Source organism: Siphateles boraxobius, unplaced genomic scaffold (genome assembly GCF_051911475.1).
Source record: "Siphateles boraxobius isolate OS27281-9 unplaced genomic scaffold, OSU_SipBor_1 22, whole genome shotgun sequence".
NCBI lineage: Eukaryota > Metazoa > Chordata > Actinopteri > Cypriniformes > Leuciscidae > Siphateles > Siphateles boraxobius.
This window is the reverse complement of record NW_027508833.1, coordinates 4,719,715-4,743,650: the sequence shown is the minus strand read 5'-3', so window position 1 is coordinate 4,743,650 and position 23,936 is coordinate 4,719,715. Positions and strand designations below refer to the sequence as shown.

At 36.7% G+C, this 23,936-nt stretch overlaps 1 protein-coding gene across 2 annotated transcripts; it reads left to right on the top strand.

Moving 5' to 3' along the window:
- The first annotated feature begins 140 nt into the window (after nucleotides 1–140).
- On the top strand, nucleotides 141–21,585 carry exoc5 (exocyst complex component 5). Of its 2 annotated transcripts, none has more exons than XM_077238435.1 (18): nucleotides 141–321; nucleotides 3,681–3,775; nucleotides 8,530–8,681; nucleotides 8,814–9,004; nucleotides 10,674–10,738; nucleotides 12,093–12,121; nucleotides 12,210–12,319; nucleotides 12,404–12,448; nucleotides 12,550–12,690; nucleotides 13,634–13,716; nucleotides 13,871–14,080; nucleotides 14,167–14,314; nucleotides 14,436–14,544; nucleotides 16,273–16,393; nucleotides 16,497–16,583; nucleotides 16,682–16,790; nucleotides 16,957–17,172; nucleotides 20,017–21,585. In XM_077238435.1, exons 1-18 carry the CDS (start codon nucleotides 295–297, stop codon nucleotides 20,203–20,205), a joined length of 2,127 nt encoding a protein of 708 aa, XP_077094550.1. In that variant the 5' UTR covers nucleotides 141–294; the 3' UTR covers nucleotides 20,206–21,585. The 2 variants fall into 2 exon arrangements, with proteins under 2 accessions (XP_077094550.1, XP_077094551.1); XM_077238436.1 differs by having other exon boundaries at nucleotides 152–321; nucleotides 8,530–8,677; nucleotides 8,810–9,004.
- The last annotated feature ends 2,351 nt before the right edge of the window (nucleotides 21,586–23,936 follow it).

Below are 23,936 nucleotides of genomic sequence, written 5' to 3'. Positions count from 1 at the left end.
CGTGACGTTTTGAGGCGTGGTCGAAAAACGTACTGACGTAGGATCAGCCTTAACAAACTTCGCTGTTTTCAGCTACATGGAGAAGAATTTTATAACTGATCTCAGATCTGCTTTCAAGCACACAGCCCCCGTATCCTCACCCCCTATTTCTGTTTCCGGCCGGTCATGGCAGCTGTATGCAGGAAGCAACTGTTTTCAGAATAGATATAAACAACAAGAAGCAAATTATAGCTTCGAAAGACGCTTTTTAAGCAGTATTTGCGGACTTACTTTTGCTTTCTGGCGCCGTGAAACATGGCTACGACCGCTCAGTTATTCGAGGTAACGTTAAGTCTGTTTTTTTTATATGGCACGGGAACTGTCACGGTCTGCATTACAGCTTGCAGATTAACTGTTTTCATGGTTTAACGTTATATAAGTGCATCCGCGTGCTGTATTTAATACATAGTTTAGTTTTGACATAATATTGACATGCTACAATGCAGGCAGTAGAGTAAGTTATCAGTGCTACGCTAAGTTAAACACCAACTGTCACAAAAAATACTCTGCTGTTCTAATCTGTTTGTGTTGGCAGACGATATGTTCAAGCAAAATTATGAATAAAAGCTCTTCAGATTCTATAGACCAATTTTTTTAAATTCTTATAGATGCCACGTACCACAAAATATGATTATCCTCGTACCTACGGACCCCCATACTATAATTTAAAAGGCAGCTAAATTACTGTTTGTATTTTCATATAAAGACCCAGTTTATATTGTGAATTAATTAAAGGCAGGGTAGGCGATTTGTTCAAGAATTATTTTTTTTGTTATGCTGGTTGAAAGTCTCCTCACATCCTGGTAGCAATCACTAAGTTAAAGGGTCTACATGGTTTTATATGTACATACAGTATATCATCTGTGGAAGGCGTCGGACCATTAAATGTTCGTCCAATCATTGCATTCGGTCCGATGTCCTACCTGTCCTAACATCAATGAATGTTTTTCCATCAGCTCGTTTCATGATATGCCGAGTTAGACAGACATCAGTCACCGAGCTCCACTATGGAAGCTTATGTGTAGCAATATTCAATTTGAAATGTAATATGCAAAATGATGATGCAATATGTAAAATGACAATGCAATATGTAAAATGGCAATGCATTTCTCTATTTAAATTTCCATTTTCCATTACATTTGTGCAATGTTTGGTGCAAAATTAAAATGATAATTCAATTATATAATTTACATTTGCCATTTCATACATATGTTTTAATATGTAAATTGAATACATATTTTAACGCTTTATAAGTTGCAAAATTAAAATGAAAATGTATTCAAGAAATTATTAGATCTGTTTAAAATGTTCAAGCAAAAACTGTAGCAAAATGATCATTTAAATGTTATTTTTCTTAATTGCATTTACACTCACAGTTAAGACACTTGCGATTGCATTTTCATTAAATGTCCCGCAATGAATGTAGCAAAATTCAATGAGCAATTTGAAAATGCATTCCGAGCCGATCACGCCCCTGCCCCGCCCCCTTCCTCCCGCTCTTGTCAATCACTGCATCAAGGCGGGGCTCGGCAACATTTTGAGGTGTTGGAAGGAAACATGGCGGCGGCAGAGCTGGTACGAGCGTACATTTACTGGCAGATCGTGAACAGAGAAATTGTAGTGTTTCCGAAGATTATTACGCGGCGTCTGCAGGTGATAGAACCAGTGCGTTGTTGGACCGTCTGGGAGAATGTTCTGCCTCATCACCCGTTTGATGTCAACATTATGCTGCGCTGTTGTTGTCTGATGCAGGACTCTGTTAATGATTATTTCGTTTTGTATTAAATATCCTCATTGTCTGATACATATGCTTAACTTTATTCTTATTACTATTAACTATAATTACCAAATAATGTTGGAGATCCTACAGGTTTTCTTTACACATGCATTGGCCTAATACTCTGAGATCACAGAAGATGATGGGTCAAATTCATAGCTACCAAAAAATTTGACCACTCTTTATTTCTTCATAACTGACTGTAATGTTCAATAAAGTGACTCATGTGATGTACGACCATCTCCCATTTATATTTTATTAAGCATATTGATTAGATATATTGATAAATATACTAGATGTGTCGCGGAATCTGACGGGTCATATTCATACCGGAAAATGTGGCCGCTCTTTATTTCACCATATCTGAATGTAATCTTCAATAAAGTGACTCATTTGATGTTTAACCATCTCCCTTTTCTATTTTATAAAGCATATTGATCAGATATTTATAAATATATAGGGCCATCACGGAATCAGATGGGTTTCGATGCCATCGTCTATAATTGGTCTAATATTTAAAAAAACCGAAGCTGCACAAAAAAACTTTAACCGGCACAAACGAACGAGACTATTTTATTTGGAGGATGTGGGGGGCTGGGTGACCTTAGAATGACCTGTAAATATTCTTTAAATATCTATTAAATCTCTAAAAATTTGAAGCAGCACAAACAATAAAGCAAAGTAACAGCACAAATGAAGTAAAAACGATTGAGCCTATTTTGCCGACGTTTTGCATTGGGTGGGGGCGGGGCCAACTTCACGCAGTGATTGACAAGAGCGGGAGGGAGGGGGCGGGGCAGGGGCGTGACCGGCTCGGAATGCATTTTCAATTTGCACATTGAATTTTGCTACATTCATTGCGGGACATTTAATGAAAATGCAATCGCAAGTGTCTTAACTGTGAGTGTAAATGCAATTAAGAAAAATAACATTTAAAATATCATTTTGCTACAGTTTTTGCTTGAACATTTTAAACAGATCTAATAATTTCTTGAATACATTTTCATTTTAATTTTGCAACTTATAAAGCGTTAAAATATGTATTCAATTTACATATTAAAACATATGTATGAAATGGCAAATGTAAATTATATAATTGAATTATCATTTTCATTTTGCACCAAACGTTTCAAATTGAATATTGCTACACATAAGCTTCCATACTCCACAACCTTAACAGCAGCCACCTTTTACAGTACCTCCTGAACCAAAACAACAAGATTATGCTGCGTTCACGCCATAACTACTATAATTTGTAAGAGATTGAAACATGACATTATACTTGGAGCGGTTCGTGACTCAAATTTATGCGTTTCAATGGCAACGCTGTCAACGCTAAAATGAATCTTTAGCAGTCAGGGGGTAACTTACAGGTCAGGCTTTAAGTTGTTTATGTTCATTATTATTGTAATGTAATGTGCTTAGAGATATGAGATAGTTTAACGCTGTCTCTCGTGAAGCTTTTGTTTGCTCCCAGCTTTATCTTTCATGTGTTTTGAAGGAGGCGTGATTTTGGAGACGCTTTGAAGGGAGGGTGGGATCTTATGCTTTCAAAGCTAGTTCGCTATTGCTAGCCTCTCCGAAAATTACCTACCCTAACTTTAATATTAGTGGAAAGTATTGTGGAAAATATTTATTTTTTACCACATTCTTTTTTTTTACTCCCTGCAGTACTGTACGGCTATGTGTATTATTTATTTAAATGTATTTATTTATTTATTTTTTACTTTTCCCCTAGCAGCCCCCCTAGACTGTCTTCGTATATAAGCAGTCCAGAATATCCTTCTTATTTGTAAAAGCTTATTTATCAGTGCATGTCATTAGCAATTACATTTTTGCTTATTCATTTTTATCATCTTACCAGGAGCCGTTTGATGCTGATGAGTATATTGAGAGACTGGCATGGAGAACACCTGGAGGAGGTTCCAAAGGTGGTGCAGAGGCATTTGACCCCAAAAAGTGAGTCACAAAATACTGATGATTGTCAGAAACACACTCTACTAGTCATATGTTTTGGAATTCTTGACTTTGATTTTATGTTTCTCGTGTTATTAAAAACCTTTCGATCTAAAGACTTATGCTTAAATGTTTGAAATAAGTTGTGTAGACAAGCATACATTTGCTTATGTATGCATTTCTTCTTGAAAAGTTGTCTGGGAGAGTAAATGAAAACAAGAATTTCAGTGTAGATGGAAACAACTCCAAGGCTGTTGTGTGTAAAAAGAATGTCAGAATGCACATCATGAAATTGACTAAGAAAAGACCAGAATGTGCAGAGCTGTAATGTAGCCAAAATGTGGCCATTTTATAGAAACTGAATTATAAGATACTTTTGATTTAACATTTTTATTTTATTTTAAAAACACGTTTTGACAGTCACTGTTGTAGACTGAGACAAGAGGTGAATGGGATGTGAACAGTTTCATTTGTCTTCTATTATTACTATTATTCAAAATGTGGAAAATCATAAAGAATGTGTAATGAGAATACACTTTTGACTGAGCGTACAGTTTTTAGATTTTATTCATTTTTCGACACAAATAAATAAAATTTATATAAATCCATTTTAGATTTTTCAAAATCAGGGCAGAAATTGAATAAATAAATGTCTGGCAGATTCTGTGCCTTCTAAGCCTAGTTGTACATACAGTGACCAAAAAAGTTGATGCTTAAGCCACATTTCAAGTTTGCTTGAATATTGTTGCATTATATAACAAAATATTAAACCAGGTGGCATTTATTTTAAAGAAATGTAACACAAACATTTTTCAAGAAAAACATTTTACAAAAATAAGTCAAAAAACTTTGTTTTTAAATAATAAATAATAATAAAATGAAAATGTATTATTAATCAAAATAATAAATTTAAAATAATAAATCAATAGATATATTGTTTAAAATGAATGCAAGTTCACCCAAAAAGGAAAATGCTGTCATTATTTACTCGCTGTCATGTTGTTCCAAACCTGAAAGACTTTTGTTCATCTGTGAAACACAAATCAAGATATTTTAATGAAATCTGAGAGATTTCTGTCCCTCCATTGGCAGTCTGTGCAACTACAACTTTGATGCTTCAAAAAGTTTACAAAGAGCTTGTAAAACTAATCAATATGAATTTACCCCGATTGGTCCAATTTTTCTGAAGAGACTCGATTGCTTTATATGATAAACAGATGGAATTTATGATTTTATTCACATTTAAACATTCCTCAACTCACACATCAGTTGTGGTGAACAGAAGCTCAAGCATGTTTGCCTGACATGCGAGAACCAATGAGGTTCATTCTCGTGTTACGCAGCACGTTTGAGCTTCTGCATGAACCAATGAGGGTTGTTCTCGCGAGTCAAGCAAGTACGGTTGAGCTTCTGTTTATATTCGCAGATCAATGTTTAGATTTGAATAATAGCTTTTCATCATATAAAGCGATTGAGTCTCTTCATAAAATGTGGCCTAAACTGCTTGAATCATATGGATTAGCTTTTTGAAGCAGACTGTCAATCTCTCAAGTGATCTTCATTTGCGTTTCAAAGATGAACGAAAGTCTTACGAGTTTGGATTGACATGAGGGTGAGTAATTGATGACAAATTTTTTCATTTTTGGGTGAACTAACACTTAATGATGATGAACTACACCTGTGGCAACGTTGCTATGAAATCTGTGTGAAGTTCAGGGGAACTGACTTCAAACATCCACCTTGATCACCTTGAGATCACTTGGTTAAAAGTAATTAGTAAAGTGGCATTAGTAAAGTTTTTATTTTTATTTAATTTTTTTCAGCGAAAAGGTCTAGCTCTTTGTTTTCTAATACAAAGAAATACATTTTTTAGTATGACTTAATTGCCTAAATGTGAAATGAAAGTTTTTCATTTCCTTTTATAATAATTATATAGTGTCCACAATCACAACTTGACTATTTTGACAGTCATTTCACTTTCATAGTCAAAAGCATAAAAAAGACATGAAGTTTACTTTAACACACACAGACACACACAGCAAAAGTGCTTTTGACTGCCAGAGCAGAAACATCGCCCCAAATTTTACACCAAGCTCTCAAATAACCGACCATGAAGAGGCTGTTGTGAGCTGGGCATTGACTTACAAATGATGGAAGAGAACAAATTTGAGTGGAAAAGATGGAGAGGAAAAAGAACTTAAGCTGCCAGCAGCGTTTAGGGAATTACGGTGATATGAGATTATATACTCATCACTTCAGAATGTTTTGCCACCACCCAGAGAATCCAAACTTGCTGAGTTCGAGCTTTTGACTTTGCTGTCCTACAAGTTCTTTGAAATGCAGCTGACGAAGCTTTTGGTTGTATGTGTGAGGTTTCCTAAATATTTACGCACACACACACACCGCACGAAGAGGCTCTTTTTATGAAGAACCACAATTTATGGTAACAGGCCATTAGCTGATTTGCTGCCGAGGTAAGTGCTTATGTGATCTTGACAAATAAGATGCTCTCCCTGGATGCTTTTTCACTTCACAGTTTGAGATCAGTCTATTTGGAGAAGTATTCATGAACGACAAATGAATCTCAGCCCAGCATGTAATGATCCCTGCCATTGAGCTGGTTTCGGGATCTGGGAACAGAGCTTCAGGCATTTTCATATTATTGGTCAGGTTTTATATAACATTTCCTCACAGATTACATGCTAGCCAAGCTAACCTAATTTGGGACGTAAGCCTGCATCTCGCAAATCAGACTGTGAAATGGATCCTTTTTCAGCGTTCTGTGGACACACAGAGTGTTCTTTGGAACGCTCATCCAAGCCTCCACTCTAGTGTACTTTTCATGTATGAAAATGACTCCAGAGTTCTGGCTAAAATCTACTTTGTCAGTGATTTTCTTTCAGTTGGCTAGTACCTAGTATCAACATAGCCCATCTGCACAAATTTTAACATGAAGTGAGATCCAGAAGTTTGTGACCACTTGTGAAAATGCTTATTTTGTGAATTTCTGTATCATTTTCCACAAATTATATTATCAGTACAACAATTTGATTGAAGCTTAAAAAATTTCAGAATTTTCGAAGCATTTTGCAGCACATATCTGTAAAACCTGATGATTATGTTATCCCGCATGATTTGAGAATGTTAGGAATAGAATTATTAAAGGAAGGAAATCTGATCATCTGTACAAATGCATTTCCGTTCAAATTTGCTTTTATTCCTTATGACCAAGAAACGGTAAAGAATGGTAAAGAAGATTTGTTCATTTTACGTTCTTTCAGATTTTCTAAAACCTGTTTATTTCCATGTTTGAAAAAAAAAATCCAGATTTTCTTTGATCTCTTTTTAACTCCACTAAATCAATAGAATTGGTAATGATTAATAACATTTAAGTATGATGATTTTATTAATATTATGACCATATCCACACAAAGAGGAATATAACATGGAAAACAGGAATTTCCTTGCTCTTTTAAGATGTGTTCATATACTACTGTTCAAAAGAACAGCGCTTATTTGAAATATATATATTTTTGTAACAATGTAAAACTGTCACATTTAACCTATTTAATGCATTCTTGCTGAATAAGTTTTTTTTTAAAACAAGTCTTATTGACTTACAAACCTTTGAACAGTAGTGTACTTTTATATCAGAAAACTAAGTTTAAAAAGTTTCAGTTATTATGTCAAAACTACCAGCGCTTTAACATATGACCACCCAGATTAATCAACCCTCCTTTTCCAGCATACACAGTCCATGCATTCTCAATGATAAAGACACCAAGTATATCATCCATTACAAAGCAAACCTAAATGTTTTAGCCTGCTTGCAAGGCTTGTGGGGAAATTAGATGTAATAATAAATTATAGTAGTAATATTGCATCACTATGTAGTTTATGCATGTAGTGAATGAACAGCACACTTACAAGTTTTAAAATACAGAGGTGTTGTGAAACTAAATTGGGTTTTTTCTGCAAGAAGCCAAGAATGACATTATAAGTGGACTTCATGGTAAAAAATAAATACTATAAACAAACATGTAGTTTTATATTTCCTTTTAAAGAGGTGCTTGTAGGGACTACACGACATTCCTCCCGGTTAGTGACATCAATAACCCTAAAATTTACATAAACCCGCCCCAAGGAATGCAATATATATATATATATATTTATATTTTACAATACAGATAGTTTCAAAGCAGCTTTACAGAGATAACAGGAAAATAATGCAACAAAGTTTGTTTCCAGAAGAAAATGGTGTCACAGTCCATCTTAAGTAAATTCAGATTATTATTGATTATTATGACAGAATATGCTAATCAATGACTAGATTAGAAGATAACTACGCATAAGATGCATAACTAACCATTTAGAAAGGTTGTCTACATGTTGGCACTTCTTCTTGAGTCTCTCCATCTTTGTCTGACTCTGATGTGAACATAATTTCAAAAACGTTTAGCCTTTTTACAGGACACAAGCTGTTGTTTAAAGTTGCATTTAAAGAGACACACAAACTGTGCTTTTTTGCTCACCCTCAAAAAGTGACATTTTTAACATGCTATATAAAAATATATGTGGGGTATTTTGAGCTAAAACTTCACATACATACTCTGGGGACATCAGAGACTTATTTTACATCTTGTGAAAAGGGCATTTACCACCCCTTTAATATTTTTAAAGTATTTAAAATGCTTGTCAACAGTCAGAAAAGGTGTTTTGCCGCCTGCAGCTCTTTAATGTCATGTCTTTGGTTCCAGGTTGCTGGAAGAGTTTGTGAACCACATTGAGGAACTAAAACTGCTGGATGAAAGAATCCAAAGGAAGGTGGAGAAGTTGGAGCAGCAATGCCACCGGGAAGCCAAGGAGTTTGCCCACAAGGTTCAAGACCTGCAGAGGAGCAACCAAGTCAGTGGCCTTTATATTTTTGCATTTTTTCTAACACCCAAAAGACAAGGAGCTTGGGTAACCTTGCGTTACTTTACCATCAATTACATGTACTAGTATAACCTTCACTTTCTTGTTATGCTTGTTTCAAAGGTAGCTTTCCAGCACTTCCAGGAGTTAGACGAACATATCAGTTACGTGGCCACCAAGGTGTGTCACCTGGGAGATCAGCTGGAAGGAGTAAATACACCAAGACAGAGGGCAGTGGAGGCTCAGAGACTCATGACATACTTCAACGAGTTCCTGGATGGAGAGCTGCGCAGTGATGTCTTTAACAATCCTGACAAGGTCAGATTTAGATAGACTGCCTGGTAATACTACATCAGAAGTACTCGACTTAAAAATCCAAGAGGCCACATTCAAACCAGAAATGATACAGAGGGCTGAAATCAAATATTATTGTTTATTTTTCTGTGTAAACAAAGTCAGTTTCAGGTCCGTTTCATTCTAAATGTAGCTACATCATTCAGAATCATGGACATGATCTGAGTGAATTCAATTTATGTGTGGCATCAGTCATAAAACTATGTTGTACATGAATGTGTCATCTTTTGAGGATAGAAGTTAATAGTGTTGCAAGTTAATGCATGTATGGCAGAATGTGATTCCATTAATCATCCAAAGCCTGGTTTATGTTTGACACATTTGTACAATGCTCTGTGCCCATCTTACATCGTCATGTGCTTTCCCTTCTTTGTCATCATCATTTGTAGTACAATTGATCATGCCATTTTGGATGATGCCTAGTTATGCATGTATAACATGCTCACGTCAGAGGCCGGTTGCACAAACTGTGCAAAAGTTCTTTGTGACGTATGTTGGCAAAAAGTTACAACTTATTCATTAGATTATTCACTTCTAAATATTTTGCTGCACAACAGGACTTTCTAGACAGTGGTCTATGTTGAGGTTGTAACCAAAGCAACTGTTGCAACCAAAGCTGCTCAAATTTTGTTCAAACTCAACAGTGATGCATAGCGCTATAATGAATGCCTAAGGCTAATATATGTGGCCTGCTTAGATGTTAGTGTAAGCCAATTTAATTGGAAATTACACTTTTTATAAGTTAATCTCTCAAGTCACTCGTAATGATGTGACCAAACCTGGGTGGCAAGTCTTACATCTTCTGAAGCTATTAGCATAAAGCCACCAACAAGCTTCTAGAGAGCCATGTGGGAATATACCCGCCAGACTTTTCAATATTTCTCAAGACGTACACGCCTCCAGAAGAGAAAAGAGGGGAAGTGAGAGGAGCTGCCGGTGAAAGGAAAGGGAAATGGAAGGAACGAAGGCTGGGTTAATCCCTGTGAAAGGGAGGGCCAGGCCCAGGCAGCGAGGAGACAAGCGCCGGTAAAACCCCCTACTGCTGGGAGAGGGCTACATCACTTACATGGGATTTAGCTAATCTTAGCTGGGGGACAGATACTTAGAAAACCTCAGTGAGGAGAGCGGAAAAGGGATGGATCCACCTCACGGGAGCACAATAATGATGTTAGCTGAGGCAGGCAGGAAAAGGAGAGTAGAAACAGAGGATATGTGGACAGCAAGGCCTTTCGGATCGCCTTTTTCTTCTCCTCGTCCATCGGGCGAGAGGTGGGGGGTTCTTGTCAGGGTCCTGTGTTTGCCTAGACCTCCTACTTGCCTATGGGGACAGATTATGGGAGGTGATTTACTGAGGGATTAGCCATTGTCCATTCTTAATAGTCATGAGCGAACGTAAGATGTTGGCTGGGCAGCGGCTGACGGACAGGGGTTAAGGTCTGATGCTGATGAGGTTCAGGTGTGCAGGGCTGAGCTAACTCTTATCATCCTCATGGTGGACGAGAAGAGCGAGGGATGCAAACGGGAGGGAAAGATTTACCAGAGGCTGATCCCCAGATTTAAGGGTGCTGCCTCTGGCCTCTGTCCTGTAATGACCATTTTCTGTCGCTCACCAGTCTCTTCTCATCCCAAACAGATAAAAGAAGCTGCAGACATCATTCAAAAGTTGCACCTGATAGCTCAGGAGCTGCCGTTTGATAGGTAAGCGACCTGCAGATGGTGTCTTGACCATATTGGAGGTATGGGGTACGGGATAATAATGGTGTTCTGTACAAGGGATCATAATAAACAGTCAGCATGTTAATGACCAAAGTATACTTCGGTTTTTAACGTGTATGCTTAGCATATGCGTACAGCTGTATGCATTGACTTTTTAAAATATAACTCCATTTGATAGTGTGTGTGATCTCGGTCGATACATGCGCACTAGAAAGTTTCATCCTTGCTGAGTGTCTGCACCGTACTGTTGTCAAAAAGTACAGACTTCGGTACCAAGTCAGAACTGGAATATTAAAAATGTGACGCTTTGAACGCTGTTGAGCGGAATCGTAAACACCTCTGATTGCCCATTGTACTCACACGCTCATCGGATATGACTGTGATTGGCTACAATGCGCTTCAAAAACATGTTGTAAGTATACATCAATGAGGCTCTTCACCGAGCGCTTACACAGATACACACGGGAGCGGTCCGCTGATAAACACCTGCTTGTGCTTTCAAACGCTCCCGCTTTCAAAACCCTTTTGAACACTTCAATGTGCTCACAAACGCTCCAGTGCCTTGATCATTGTAGCCAATCACAGACATATCCAATGAGTGATTGAACACAATGGCCAATCAGAGGTGTTTACGATTCCGCTCAACAGCGCTCAAAGCGTCACATTTTTTCGGTACTTTTGACAACTCTACTGCACCGTTTCTCTCCAGAAGAAATAAGCGCTTGTCAACATGGGAGTTTACTATTCCGTTGTTGTTTGTTTCTCTGCCATTTATTTTTCGACAGTAAAACAACAGCCTGAGCTAAGCCACATATCAAATAACAAAAAATAATTGAGTGAAAATTTAATGAGAGTGTGTGCGCTGAGCAAACACAGTTCGCACCATGAGAGAAATATTAGCTTATTACGTCACACTTACAGTGCGTGACCCTAGTCTATGTGTAAAAAACGAAGTATACTTTGGGCTTAGTGCTAAAAAGTAAGTTATGCGCAACTAGCGTCATCAAATGCAGTTGCAAAAATATGCACACAAAAAAACAGGTTTCCAAACACAGCCTCCATTTATCTTTGGTCAAATTTGTAAATACAACCAAATGCTCTTCAAAGCAAGCAAATGTATTAATGCATTGGCCAAGACATAACAAGTGAAAACTTTTTCATTTACAAAGTTTGTTTTGACTTTGTCTGAGATCTAAGCAAAAAGTTCAAACATGTTTGTTGTGATATTCTCTCACTGATCATGAATAGTGTGTTAGTCTGAAAAGAGATTTGTTTTAAAGTCCCCCTGTTCTTCTCTCTTTCCCATGCTTGTTTTCCTCGTTATGTCCCTGTTCAGATTTTCTGATGTCAAGGCCAAGATAGCAAGTAAGCAGCAGTAAACTAAACAAGACAATGTTATTTACCCATCTGCTAAATATGCAGTGTTAACATAATCCCTGTGTTTGTTTGAAAGGTAAATATCATGACCTTGAGCGTCAGTTGATCCAGGAGTTCACTGCAGCTCAGCGAAGGGGAGAGATTGGACGCATGCGTGAGGTGGCAGCAGTCCTGCTACATTTTAAGGTTTGTAGGGAGATGCAATGAGAGGCCTTAAGATCAGATTTTTTTGGACATTTGTCACATTATTTCCTTTCTTATTTGTTGTAGGGTTATGCCCACTGTGTGGATGTCTACATCAAGCAATGCCAAGAGGTATGTTCGCTGTTTCTGTTCTTTATATCCATCAAGAGTAAACTGGATTTTAGGCTCAATGTTTGTTTTGTTATATCACCTTGGTCTTTTGGTGTTTGTAGGGAGCGTATATGCGGAATGATGTATTTGAAGACATTGCTGTTCTGTGTCAGCGGGTTAATAAGCAGGTTGGAGAGGTCTTCTGCAGTCCAGAGACTGTCATGGCCAAACTGATTCAGAGCATCTTTGAGAACAAGATACAGGTACATAACACACTTGTACACATTAACAAATTATTAGTGCTGCTTGCTAAGTCTATTGCTGCTTTGGGTTATGATATGAACAAAGCAAAATTTGCCTGGGTACGATAAAAAAAAAAAATCTGTAGAGTTAAAGGAGGAAAAGGATCCATACCAAGGGAATGTAATATAGTACTTCCTTTGGGTTGAGGCAATAAACATTATAAGCATTATAGCTGTGACTTTACACGGGCAAGTACTAAAAAAAAATCTGTCTTCAGAACATGTAAAAATCTAGTTGAATCTTGCCATTTGAACTGTGTAGTGTTGTTACAATATCGAATTTTAGTAGTCTGTACCAGTACCAGTAAAATTTCATGGTTTTCTGTACCAATTTTGGTACCAAAGCAAAAGTAATTAGTAACACACTGCCTTTAAATACATAAATAAATATAGGTATATAAGTTCATTATTAATGTTAATTAATACAATTAAGTAAAAACAACAAGTAAATAATACATTAAAACATAAGCATTTAGCCTTTTTTTAATTATATAAACATTGTTTTGAATCGATTATTTACATTGTGGTTGGTTATAAGGAAAGCGCACAGAATGCCTCTGGTTGGCCATTTTTATTCTTGTGTGTAATTTGGCACAGCTTACAAGAGCGCACAAACATATGTGTGGGAGTCCATGAAAGCTGCTGCCTATTATCAGGTATTGCATCGAGTAGGTATTAGCAATACTACTGAAAGGATGGAATTGTTAAATTTGTAACAATTCAGAATCAAGTATTAGTGTTGTCAAAAATACCAGTACTTCGGTACCATATTTCACAAATTGCCTTTATTCACTTGTCAGATTTGTTTATGTAAATGTAGTGCATACCCAGAAATAGACACTATTTGTCTATTTCATTTTTAAATAACCAAATAAGCTCAAATGGTTCTTTTTTATGATTTCAGGCTCATGTTAAAGAAAAACTAGATGAGACCCGCAACTCTGATGTGGAGCAATACCTCAAGAACCTCTATGACCTCTATACACGGTATCAATCAGTTTTTCGTTATTATTATTTAATTATTATAATTGTTCACTTTTGCTCTCATCAAACACCTTTTTTTCTGAAATGGTTTAAAGTCTCACATGTTTGTGCTTTACTGAACACCATTTTTGATCTGTTATAACCCATTTGTTTTTAGGACAACGGCACTGGCTGCTAAACTCACAGACTTCAACTTGGGCTCAGACAAGCACACATTTCTAGCTAAGCTTATAAAGAATATCTTCTCCTGTTATCTGGAGAGCTACATAGACATGGAGCGACAATATCTGCAAAACCGCAGCGGCATGATTCTTCAGCGCTATTATGACTCTAAGAACCACCAAAAACGCCCTGTAGGCACTGGAAGGTGAGAAACTGTTGGTTTGTTTGTTGTTTTCTTTCCATTCTTTTTCCAAAACTACTTTGAAAAATTTCTTCTCCTCATTTTGACAGTATCCAGGAGCTAAAAGAGAGGATCAGACAGCGCACTAACCTGCCGCTGGGACCTAGTATTGACACACATGGAGAGACTCTCTTATCACAAGAGGTTGTTGTCAACCTGCTACAGGAAACCCGGCATGCCTTTGAAAGATGCAACAAGGTATAGGAATTTTCACAACTGAATTGTTACAAAATGCCTGAATTTTATACTGTCATTCTTAGTTGGAAGTTGTGGGCCATAAACATTAGCTTTATAGATCTAGTTTCTGTCTTTGTTGCAGTTGTCGGATCCAGCAGATCTACCAAAAAATGCCTTCTCCATTTTCCTGATTTTGGTGGAGTACCTGTGTGTAGACCATATAGACTACGCTCTTGAGATTGGGCTTTCAGGTTTGGCAAACATCGTCTAAAACATGAAACAGTTGATATTATACTACACAGTATGTGAGCAACAATTTGTCCTTCAATGCATGACCTCCATTGTACAGTGTTACTCATTCCTACTCCTGCGTAGCTACTCTACTGCAATTTATGCTATTTCATTTCTTCTTATCAGTTTAGAAATTGTAATTACAGGTTTGTTTAAATCAACATTATTATCGTAAACTAAACTGAAGACTCAATTTAAAAAACTGAAACTAAAATAAATGTTAATAACTCTGAAATGAACTAAAATAATTATTTAATTTTGTTTAGTCTGGTATGTCCTTAAACCCACCTGCTACTGTAACATAAGCATGCCACTAGAGGACGACAGGCCTATTGACATGTTTGTGATTCTAACAATGCTGTTGCTTACACAAACATCATGGAGAAAACCAAACCAACAAGGAACTTGTTAAAAAAAAAAGTAAGCCTGCTAAAGTAATGGAAATTATTAAAATACTGACAAATCATGGAAAAGTTGTGGACATTTCTATTGTGGATGTAAATTTTGTAGTTATGTTCTGCTCTAACATATCTGAGCGGATAGATATTGCTATTGTATAGAGTTAAACTTTCTTGAAAACCACAGTAATGTGTAATTGTATGCAAAAATTGTTTTGTTGGGGTGGTTCTTTTTTAAATTGGTCAAACCAATTCACAAGATTGTCTGAAATTGAATCAAAATACGTTTTAATTCCTATTCATAAATTCTTTCAATAAATTAATATCCAAATGACCTCATTGAGAGGTCATACTGTAGAAATGTATCAAAAAGTGTAGGAACTGTTATTTACAAATTTACAAAAGATACTACACACGATCCATTACACAAATGTATCTTTTCCCCCATTCGTCTTTCATCTCTTAATATAAACAATATTTTTAAAAAAAATGATAATGTACAGAAAAACTAAACCTAAACTAAAATTAACAAAAATCAAATTTTCATTAGATCTAAAACTAAAAATAATAATGATCTTACCAACAAAACAAAAATTAAACTAAATTGCAGTGAGAAATTGAAATTAAAACAGTAATATAAACTATTACTAAAACTATTATAACCTTAGTTTAAATGTATTTGGAGTAAAATGGACATGCTGACCTTTTTTCTGTTACATCTTGACAAAGACGGGAGGCTTTTTAGTGTTACATAACAAAAGACGTATGATATACATAAGGCGTTTCATTGATTAGTGTATTTTATCATTCTTGTAATGCTACAGAGAATGATGTAAAATGTTTATGCAGTTCAGTTTGTGCCGACTAATCAATGGTAACATGGTTTAAAAGGGTTTATATAGCAACCGCAAGAGGAAGTTTCCACTGTCCACAAGAGTTTGTGTAGCTGTGTGTGATTAGCTTTGTGTTGTAAATTGTAACTGCCAAACATATTTGGAATTATGTGTAAGTGAAACTGTAGTGCTTTTCATTCACAAATCATGTCAAGAGTGTCAATGAGAGTTCATTTGAAGTGTTCGCATACAAGCCACAATGTTTGGAAAACTCTAAAGTCAGAGCTCAAAAGGAAAACACTGCGTTTCCCACTAAGATATTGCAATTCATGTGGTAAAATCAAAAGGCAACATTAATTCCAAGTCTAAACAAACACATTTGCACCAAATTAAATGAATGAATCTGAAGTGGACTGTACATGACAGTGTTCTCTTATTTGTTTTTCGACCTGCACAGCCATCCCATCTGCAGATGCCAAAAATGCCAACCTCTACTTTTTGGATGTGGTTCAACAGGCCAACACAATCTTTCACCTCTTTGATAAGCAGTTTAACGATCATCTTATGCCTCTTATTAGGTGAGTTTGACTGACTTTGCTTCCCTAGCTTCTGACTCTTCGTCTCTGTGCTGACAGACTGGTGACTTTCCTGTGACCTTTGTTTGAACTCTAACCCCTGTAGCTCCTCTCCTAAGTTGACGGAGTGCCTGCACAAGAAGAAAGAGGTGATCGAACAGATGGAGGTGAAGCTGGACACCGGGATTGATCGGTTGGTCAAAGCTCTGCTTGAAGGAGCTTCTTTCTTAAATACTTTGACGCCATTAAATGCAATTTCTGTGACCTTTTCTAATGTTTCATTGTTTTTAGGACACTAAATTGCATGATAGGCCAGATGAAGCAAATCCTGACGACTGAACAGAAGAAAACTGACTTCAAGCCAGAAGACGAGAACAATGTCATGATACAGTACACTACAGTAAGATCTTAAAATCATGAACTGTATAATAATTGCCTTGTGAAATTTCTGTCAGCACAGTGAAAAGATAACTTTGAAATCTTTAGAAAGATTTTTAGTAGTAGTAGCCATACTCTGCCCGATTCTACTGTGTTTAATTACATTTTTCTTGTGGTCTCTCTTCAAGGCATGCTCAAAGGTGTGCGCCTATGTGAGCAAGCAGGTGGAGCGTGTGCGCAGGTCCATGGATGGTAAGAATGTGGACACTGTTTTGACCGAGCTGGGTGTGCGCTTCCACAGGCTGATCCATGAGCACCTGCAGCAGTTCAGCTACAGCTCCATGGGTGGCATGCTAGCTATCTGTGATGTGGCAGAATACCGTCGCTGCGCCAAAGATTTCAGGGTAAGGAGAGGTCAAAGGTCTTATTTTTGCCACCTCATGGCATTATTTATGTTTTATTTATAATGCCTTTAAGGGTTAGTTCACCCAAAAATGAAAAGTCCATCATCATTTACTCACCCGCATATCGTTCCCCCGTAATGGTGCGTTCACACCGGACGCGAATAGAGCGTCTTGCGCGAGTGATTTCAACGTTAAGTCAATGCAAAGACGTGTTTGGTGCGTAAAAAATTCCTGCGGCGCGAATGAGGCGTAGAGCGCGGCACACGCAAATTCGCCTCAATTGTGCGTCAAGTTCATGCGAATAGCGCGAATTGAGCGCCTGGCACGTTCCGCGCGAATGATTTATTTAGTGCTTTTTGTGCATTGACGCGTTTGACACGAATTCGCGTCTGCCGTCCGAGTTGAAAAATCTGAACTTCTGCATCAAATTCGCGCCCCGTTAACCAATCAGGAGCCAGCTTGCTGCTGTCACGTGGTGAAGTAAATATTTTACCACATAAAAACTTGATTTTAATATATGAGACATTCATTTTGTATGCAATTTATTTGATATCTAATCTAGATTATATGAAACATTATTATTATTCTAATGTAAAGAGAACCAACATACTTTAGTGCAAGAACATAGTTCGTGTCTGTGTTGTGTGAGGGAAAAAAAACACAGGACAGTTTAATCACTTTTGTAGTAGCCTAGGGTGGCTCCATTTATCATCAAAACAAAAATAAATTACAGATTAGGTGGATGTAAAAAAAACACTGAAAGTGCTGAAAGCGGCCGTCATCCAGGCGCAGCTCCTGGAGCAAATGGTGAAACTCGATGATGATCCCTACGCCGCTGTTCTGCTCTCCAGAGCAAATACAGAGCGGTGACTCTCTCGATAAATGACCCATCAACAACAGACCTCTGGTAAAAAGATGGCCGCCAACGGGGTTCGAAACTTTTGAAACTTTCGCCTCTGACGCGCGTAAATTTCGCTTCAAACTTACGTTTTTATGCGCGTCTGTTTCACTCTTGTCACGCGAATTAACTTAAAGTGGTCAAGCGTCAAACTAGACGCGGTAGACGTGAATTTGACGCGCTATCCGCGTCCGGTGTGAACACAGTAAGACTTTCGTTCATCTTCAAAACACAAATGAAGAATTTTTTTTTTTTTTTTTTATGAAATCTGAGCGATTTCTGTCCCTCCATTGACAGACTACGCAACTATGATGCTTCAAAAAGTTCATAAAGAGATTGTAAAACTAATCCATATGAATTGAGCAGTTTAGTCCAAGTTTCCTGAAGAGACTCGATCGCTTTATGTGATGAACAGATTGAATTAAGGCTTTTAGTCACATATAAACATTGATCAGGTAACATAAACAGAAGCTCAACCGAACGTGCTGCGTAACAAGAGAATGAACCTCATTGGTTCTCGCACGTCAACATGCTTGAACTTCCATTTATCATTACTGATGTGCATTGATGAATGTTTTTATGTGAATAAAAGCCTAAATGAAATCTGTTCATCATATAAAGCGATCGTGTCTCTTAAGAAAAGTTGGACTAAACCGCTCAATTAGTTAGATTTATGATCTGTTTTTGAACTTTTTGAAGTAGTGGTAGTTGCGTAGCTGTCAATGGAGGGACAGAAAGCGGTCATATTTCATCAAAAAAGATCTTCATTTGTGTTCCGAAGATGAACGAAAGTCTTACAGGTTTGGAATGACATGAGGGTGAATAATTAATGACAGAATTTTAATCTTTCTGTGAATTAAATAAAACTAAATAATAAAATCTGAACAAAAAGTTAATTTAAAAGTACATTCCTTCTAAACTTTGACACTTCAAAAACAGGGGGGTTTCATGACACTTTAAAGACTTCGTAAAAGTAATCCATATGAATCAAGCTGTTTAGTCTAAATCTTCTGAAGAGACACAATCACTTTATATGATGAACTTTATTTAAGGCTTTTATTCTCATATAAACATGGATCAGTGCACATATATAGAGGTCATCAAATATGGTCAAACCTTTTTTGTTTAACCAAAAAGTAAACCTGTGTATATAGTTTGATAAATAAATAAATATAGATGATATAATGATAGAAAATAATAATTGCACTACCAGTAGAAAGTTTAGAATCGTTTAGATTTATTGGTAGCACTTTACAATAAGGTTTCATTAGTTAACATTATTTAATGTATTAATTAACATGAACTAACAATGAACAAAACATTTGTTTCAGTATTTATTCATCTTTTTTAATGTTAGTTAATAAATATACAGTCGTTTATTGTTTGTTGATGTTAGTTCACAGTGCATTAACTAATGTTAACAGATACAACTTCTGATTTTAACAATTTCTTAGTAAATGTTGAAATTATCATTTAATTTAGATTATTAAATCCTGTAGAAGTATTGTTCATTCTTAGTTCATGTTAGCTATATTTAACTAATGAAACCGTATCGATTTATTATTGTTTTGAAAAAAGTCTCTTATGCTAACCAAGTATTTTAAAATGTAATTTATTCCTGTGATGCAAATCAGAATTTTCAGTGACATTACTCTAATATTCAGTGTCACATGATCCTTCAGAAATTATTCTAATGCTGAACATAATTTTATTTTATTTTTAAAAAGTTTGTCAATTAAAAAATAACGAAATACCTAATAATGAGGAAATTCAAATACTTTCTTTCACTTTCACCCAACCAGCAAGTAGCAAATGACGCAACTAAAACTAAACTTCTTGCTTCAAAGTATTTTCATTGTCACATTTTTAAGATAAATTGAACAGTTTTATTTCTTCAGATATATTGGGCATCAGTCGACTAACAGCGGCATCTTAACCCTCCACAGGTTCCTCTCGTGCTCCAGCTGTTTGACACGCTTCATGCTCTGTGTAACCTCCTGGTCGTTGCCCCGGACAACCTCAAACAGGTGTGCTCTGGAGAGCAGCTGACCAACCTCGACAAGAACCTCCTCCACGCTTTCGTTCAGCTGAGAGTAGACTATCGCTCCGCTCGACTGGGGCGGCATTTCAGCTAATGACTGACAGGGCTGTCCCATCACCGCACTGCCGTCCGTTCAGCGCTGCCAGGAACACAAGTGGCCAAACTTGAGTGTCTTTGTCAATGATTCAGTGTGGAAATTAAACTGTGTTTAAAGAACAAAAGAGCAACTGTTTCAAAGCCCCACACTTCCCAGGTTGCTCCGTTTTAAGTTAACCCTTTTTGTTCTACATGCACGTTTTAATGCGAGCATAGCGTTTCATCTCAGATTTGCTCATATTTTGTTTATGATATGATTTTTTAAAAATGTCAGAGGATAAATAAGAGTAGATGGATGTTTTGTACATTTTTCCTGTGTTTCTGGCTTCTAATGGATAGAGGATGATGGTAGATGAACTGAGGTGGACCACTCGAATGGACTTGGGTGGTCAAGAGACTTTTTTATTTTTATTTGCTTTTATTTTGATTGTGCCAAATCCATCCTCTACTGGGACGTAAGGGGCGGTTCAGCACGCTGCTCTGGATCAATGAGTTTGTCCTGCTCATTTCACTCAGGCTCTTGTGCACACATAGGGCTTCACAGAGATGACAATTACTGTTTTGAGCTCAACAGGAGTTATACAAATGTTCTTTTCATTTCCTAAATTCATTTCATACTCTTACAAAAACAATTGTTTTAAACTCGTTTAGTTTTAAGAATCATTTAGACCTGTTAGATGCTGAATCCTGTCGATAAAAATTACATTAGAATTACGTTTAATTTCTATCTGATTTACATGCAAACTTCCAAAGCTGACCTTTCCCAGTGTGCTCAATGCTAAAATAATAACCTCATACGCAAAATGCAATATTTCTGAGATGTAAATGATAATTATTGCATCTGTGCTAACAACCCCGCTGCTCACTAAAATCAAAGTAATATTTGCATACACTCATTTAGCATTCACATAATTAATGAAGAAATGATTGGCGGAGCACAGCACAATATGAGGCAAACAGCTTTGAGAGTTGTATAAGGTTTCAAAAGGCTCAGGTCACATGGTGTTGGGATTTTGCTCTGATTCTTCCTTTGCTTTTTGTATTCTGACATCTGTATGGATATACTGAAGGTCATTGGGCAGAAATGTGTGAGTTTACCACCAGTCACAAACTATTAATCCAAGAGGCTTTCATCTGAAAGGATGTGTTGAATGCAGTTATGTCATATGACTAGTTGAACTAACCCTTAACAAACTCTGTTGAAGAGGCAGGGGTCACGATCTGTGACCTCTAGGCATGACCTAGGTGTGCGAGTGGTAGAAAGGATTAGATAATTCTGTTATATTATACTGATTTCAAAACATGAATATGAGCTGATTCATCTGTACAAGCTGCTCACTATAATCAGTTATTTCCATAAATAAAAAGAGTGAAACAATGAGACAAGTTTCATTGAGGGTGGCCTCAAAGCCCATTGGTTATTACTAATATGCAGTAGCCTACATATTTCTGTCCTGATAAAGTGCTTATTTATTTAATAAAATATGATCCAAACTATTATTAAACTGAACATGTTATAGGTTGAAAAAGACAATAACAGTGCCATAATCAAGTAAGGGTGAATTTTAAAACATTTCACTACTTTGGTTTGAGCAGATGTTGCCATTTTTGCAGTGTCCCACAGGTGCTATGCACTGATTTCTAAAATGAAAAACTGGCTGTTTATTATGAAATTGTACTGGTATTTATTGATTTTTCTCTCCTTAGCTTCAAATTATTCCAGGCATGTTTTTCTGGGAATATTGTCGTAATTGGTAATCGATTAGACTTTTTATAGAAATATTTTCCCTCCGTATATATTAAATTTAAAATAAAAACATGAATTAAAAAATTATTAACATCACATTCTATACACAGACACTATGAGGGAGTGTTCACACATTCACAGTATGAATAAAACTTAACAGTAATTAAAGTATTGAAAATTACATAGAATTTCGTTAAATGCCATTATAGAAACATTTTGGGTTCCCCAAAGAACCTTTCAGTGAACAGTTCTTAAAAGAACCAAGTGTGAAGAACATTTTAATAATCTAAAGAACTGTTTTTCCAATATAAAGAATCTTTTGGGGAATGGAAGTTTCCCTGAATGTTGTTAGAACCTTTATTTGGTGTGGTGTCAAGTGAAAAACGTGCACTCTTGAAAATAAAGGTTCTTTATTGACTTTAATGGTTCAGTGAATGGAACCTTTATATTGCTCAAAGGATTCTTTATCTTGAAAAAAAGGTTCTTTAGATTATTAAAATGTTCTCAAATTAACGGTATAGTTCACCCAAAAATTACAATTATCTCACAATTTACTCACCCTCAAGGTGTATATGAATTTCTTCTTTTAGCCAAACAGTTTCGGCAAAAATAAAAAAAAATATCCGGGCTCTTCCCAGCTTTATAATGGGAGTGAATGGTACCTTAGATTTTGAAGCAAAAAAAAAGGGCATCCTGATCCATCCATCATAAAAGTAATCCATACGGCTCCAGTGGGTTAATAAAGGCCATATTGAAAATAGCCATATTTATAACTTTATAAACCATAATCACTGACTTCGGGTAATGGCCGTACTCGAGGCGAGTTCCGGCAGACGAGTGACCTCTGACCCAACGCATGCTGAACTGGAAGCCAGTGAGTTTATATAGTTATAAATATGGATATTTTTCTTACAAAAACGCATCACTTCGCTTCAGAACTTCTTTATTAACCCCCTGGAGCCGTATGGATTACTTTTATGATGGATGGATGCGCATTTTTAGACTTAAAAAAAAAGGTACCATTCACTCTCATTATAAAGCTTGGAAGAGCCAGGATATTTTTTAATATAACCCAGATTTTGTTTGGCTGAAAGAAGAAAATCATATACACCTAGGATAGCTTGTAAGGGTGTCACGATTTCGATTCGAAATTAATTCACAAACTCAAATATCGAAATAAAAAATGGAATCGTCGATACTGCCACGCCCCCATGTCGCGCCCTTGATGGAAAGTTCGGATCGTTTTACTGACTCTATTGTTCAATCTCGTTCATCAAAATGAACTAATCTTTTTTCTAGTCATTTCAGGGGCTTTAAATGTTATACTTTTAACAGGCAAATTCCCCGAACACAACGCAATCTTGATCATATTCTGAATTAAGAAATCATTATAATGCAGTCAAAAGTAATTTACAAGGAACATTAATACTTGACCTTCCGAGTCTTTTGTTCATTTGTCGCGTGACAGAGGCAATGAACGGATCGTTCATGAACGACTCATCACGGCGCGGGAAAATAACACACGTGTTGAAAGGCTGTGAGTCCTCTAACTTGGATTCTATGCCCGAGCCCGAACTTGGCCGATATTTCCCGTCACTATCCTCGGGCCGGGCTCTTGATCTATAGACGTGCACTCCCAACGCAATAGAGTGCTGCGCGGGACTAGATTTGATGGCCGAGTGCGAGCGCGGGCGGTAATGCACTCACTCTGTGTGTGCGGGAGAATAAAAAGATTCACGGGATCCCGCAAACTAGAAATATCTATGAATAAAACATATAAAAACTAATACATTTTTTTCATCTGTTGCAGAAAAGCAACAAGAACAACTAAAACAAAATAGACACGATTTATAGGCCAGAGTTTCTATTTATAACATGTTTGCAGCGTTGAGCGATTTAGCCAATCACAGACATATGTGTTGATTTCTTGAACGCAATGACCAATCAGAACCCAGATAGCACAACCCAGATAGCACACGTAC